Source organism: Otolemur garnettii, unplaced genomic scaffold, assembly GCF_000181295.1.
Source record: "Otolemur garnettii isolate 467f Iridium unplaced genomic scaffold, OtoGar3 scaffold00325, whole genome shotgun sequence".
Classification (NCBI taxonomy): Eukaryota; Metazoa; Chordata; class Mammalia; order Primates; family Galagidae; genus Otolemur; species Otolemur garnettii.
This window is the reverse complement of record NW_003852720.1, coordinates 432,407-434,779: the sequence shown is the minus strand read 5'-3', so window position 1 is coordinate 434,779 and position 2,373 is coordinate 432,407. Positions and strand designations below refer to the sequence as shown.

The 2,373-nt window shown below is 53.5% G+C and overlaps 1 protein-coding gene across 1 annotated transcript in view; it reads right to left on the bottom strand.

Moving 5' to 3' along the window:
* The window catches only part of LOC105888375 (nuclear autoantigenic sperm protein-like), a 22,693-nt gene extending 21,418 nt beyond the window's left edge, over positions 1–1,275 (bottom strand). Inside the window, exon 1 of the mRNA XM_023509060.1 lies at positions 1,138–1,275. Within this exon, the coding sequence (XP_023364828.1) occupies positions 1,138–1,193 (56 nt within the window). The 5' untranslated portion in view covers positions 1,194–1,275. The remainder of the gene's footprint in view (positions 1–1,137) is intronic.
* Between the last annotated feature and the right edge of the window lie 1,098 nt (positions 1,276–2,373).

Genomic DNA, 2,373 nt, shown 5'->3' with positions numbered 1-2,373 from the left:
TCTGTCTCAAAAAAAAAAAAAGAGATCACCCTGAACAAGAGTGAGACACCATCTCTAATAAGATAGAAAAATTAGCTGGTGTTGTGACCAACACCTGGAGTCCCAGCTTCTACTGTGGCTGAGGCAAGAGGAGTGCTTGAACCCAGGAGTTTGAGTTTGCTGCAAGCAGAAATCTACTGTAAGTAAACATCACTTGTTTCCTTCAACTGATGGGTTTCCCTCCACTAGTCAAAAAATAGGTTATGCCAGAGTGTATCTGTGCAGTATCTAAACAACCATACCTAATGTTTCCCTCCAGTCTCACACTTCCTGCATGCTACGGTCGATTCTCCTAACAATCAAACTCCTAGGATGTAAGGAGAGTTCCATCCAGCGATGAGTGAAGAAGCTCTGCACCCTGATAATAATGTTCCCTGGAAACACCTCCAAGTTCTAAAAATCTACGATCCTTCCTCCACAGACCGGAGCTGAGGGCCTGATGGTGCAGTAACCATTCCCCGAGCACATAGGGTGAATGAGGAGGCAAAGGAGACTTCACTGAGCCCCATCACGGAAGTCAAAGGATCTAGCTTCCAGCTTGAGACCCCGCACTAAACAATGGAGTCTTCCAGCCTCCTAGCATTGAACCCGCGCGCAGAAAGCCCCGCCTTCCGCAAGGCCCCGCCCACTTGAACCCTTGGGTCCAGCCTCACCTCCTAGTGGGGATATTTTTCATTTTGCGCGAAATCTATTGTTAGTATTCCCAAATTATCTAAAGAGTCTACCAGAAGTATGGCAGAAGTGTGGGGACATGTGGCCGCAGACCTACGAGACGTGGCCCTGCCTCCCGGCCAACAGCCCCGGGCCGGCAGAAAGAGAGAGGCAGGCGATGGAGACAGTCGCCACTGCCCCCGGCAAGATGGCGGCCGCGAAAAGCGGGGCAGGGGGCGCCAGCCGACCGCCGTTACTGCTAGCGCGCGAGGTACTTAGCAAGAGAGTAATTCCTCTAGTGTCCAGACCTCCTCAAACATCGACAGTTGCTCACAGGGAGGCAAGTTCGCTTCCCCACCGTTCTGTCCCTCCCGCAGAACCCCAGTCCATCAGTCCTCCCCAAGAACTGGCCAGTGCCTCAGGCGCTCCACCGTCCGTCCCGCTTACCTGGCAGAAGCCAGCTCCGCGGCGATGGCGGCAGTGGCTGTGGACTCTGTGGCCATCGTTCCCGTTAAGTGGTAAGCAAGTAGGAGAACAGAGCCTGTGTGGAAAACAGAAAGAATATAGGACGCCAAAGACTTATCGAGGGACAGAAAATGGCAGATTAGAGACTCCGCGCGGCTGGGGCCCTCTTTTATAGCAGGGCATTTGCCCCGCCCATCCACTTCCGGATCCTCCCCCTCAAGTTTAAAGGGCCAGGACTCAACCCTTCTCTATCCCAAGGACAGCCCGTCCCCCCTACCCTGGCTGTACACCTCCACTGGGTACCTTCCCTCCCTGGCCAGCCTTCCCCGTAAAAAGATACTTCCTGCTCCTCTAGCAAGTCGCGTGAGAACTAGAATCTTGATACTAAAACCCCTGACAGAGCTCCAGCCTGCAGCTTCCACATAAAGAGAAGCCAGTGCTGCTCTAAATGTTTGGGGCCAGTAGCCGAGGTTCCCCTTCCGGGCTGGATACTGCGGAAAGTGACTGAGATTTTCTCTCCTTCCTTTCAGTCGTAACGGACGTACACGCAAGAACCCGGCACCGGTACAGCAGCAACGGCTTGAACAGGTCCCAGGGAGACGCGTGGATCTGAGACCCAGCAACAACTGACGCAGGAAGATGCTCTTCTAGGATTGGCTACAGCTGAAACTACCACGGTTAATTCAAAGCTCACAGCTGCGGCGGGAAACGGCTGACTCCTCCTCCAAGACCAGCCCCATTTGGCTCGCCCAATCCACTCATACCATCCTCTTAGGCCCTACCCAGATTCCAAATTTTTTTTTTTTCGAGACGGAGTCTCACTATGTCATCCTCAGTAGAGTGCTGTACGTCACAGCTCACAGCAACCTCAAACTCTTGGGCTTAAGCGATTCTCTTGCCTCAGCCTCCCGAGTAGGTGGGACTACAGGCGCCCGCCCCAACGCCCGGCTATAGTTGTAGTTGTCATTGGTGTTTTAGGAGGCCTGGACTGGGTTCGAACCTGCCAGCTCCAGTGTATGTGGCTGGTGCCTTAGCCGCTGAGCTACGGGCACCGAGCCCCAGATTCCAAATCTTAAGTTTATTGTTTTGGGGGGGGGTTTGGTTTTTTTGAGACAGAGCCTCAAGCTGTCGCCCTGGTAGAGAGCTATGAAATCGCCGTTCACAGCAACCTCCAATTCCTGGGCTTAAGCGATTCTCTTGCCTCAGCCTCCCAAGTAG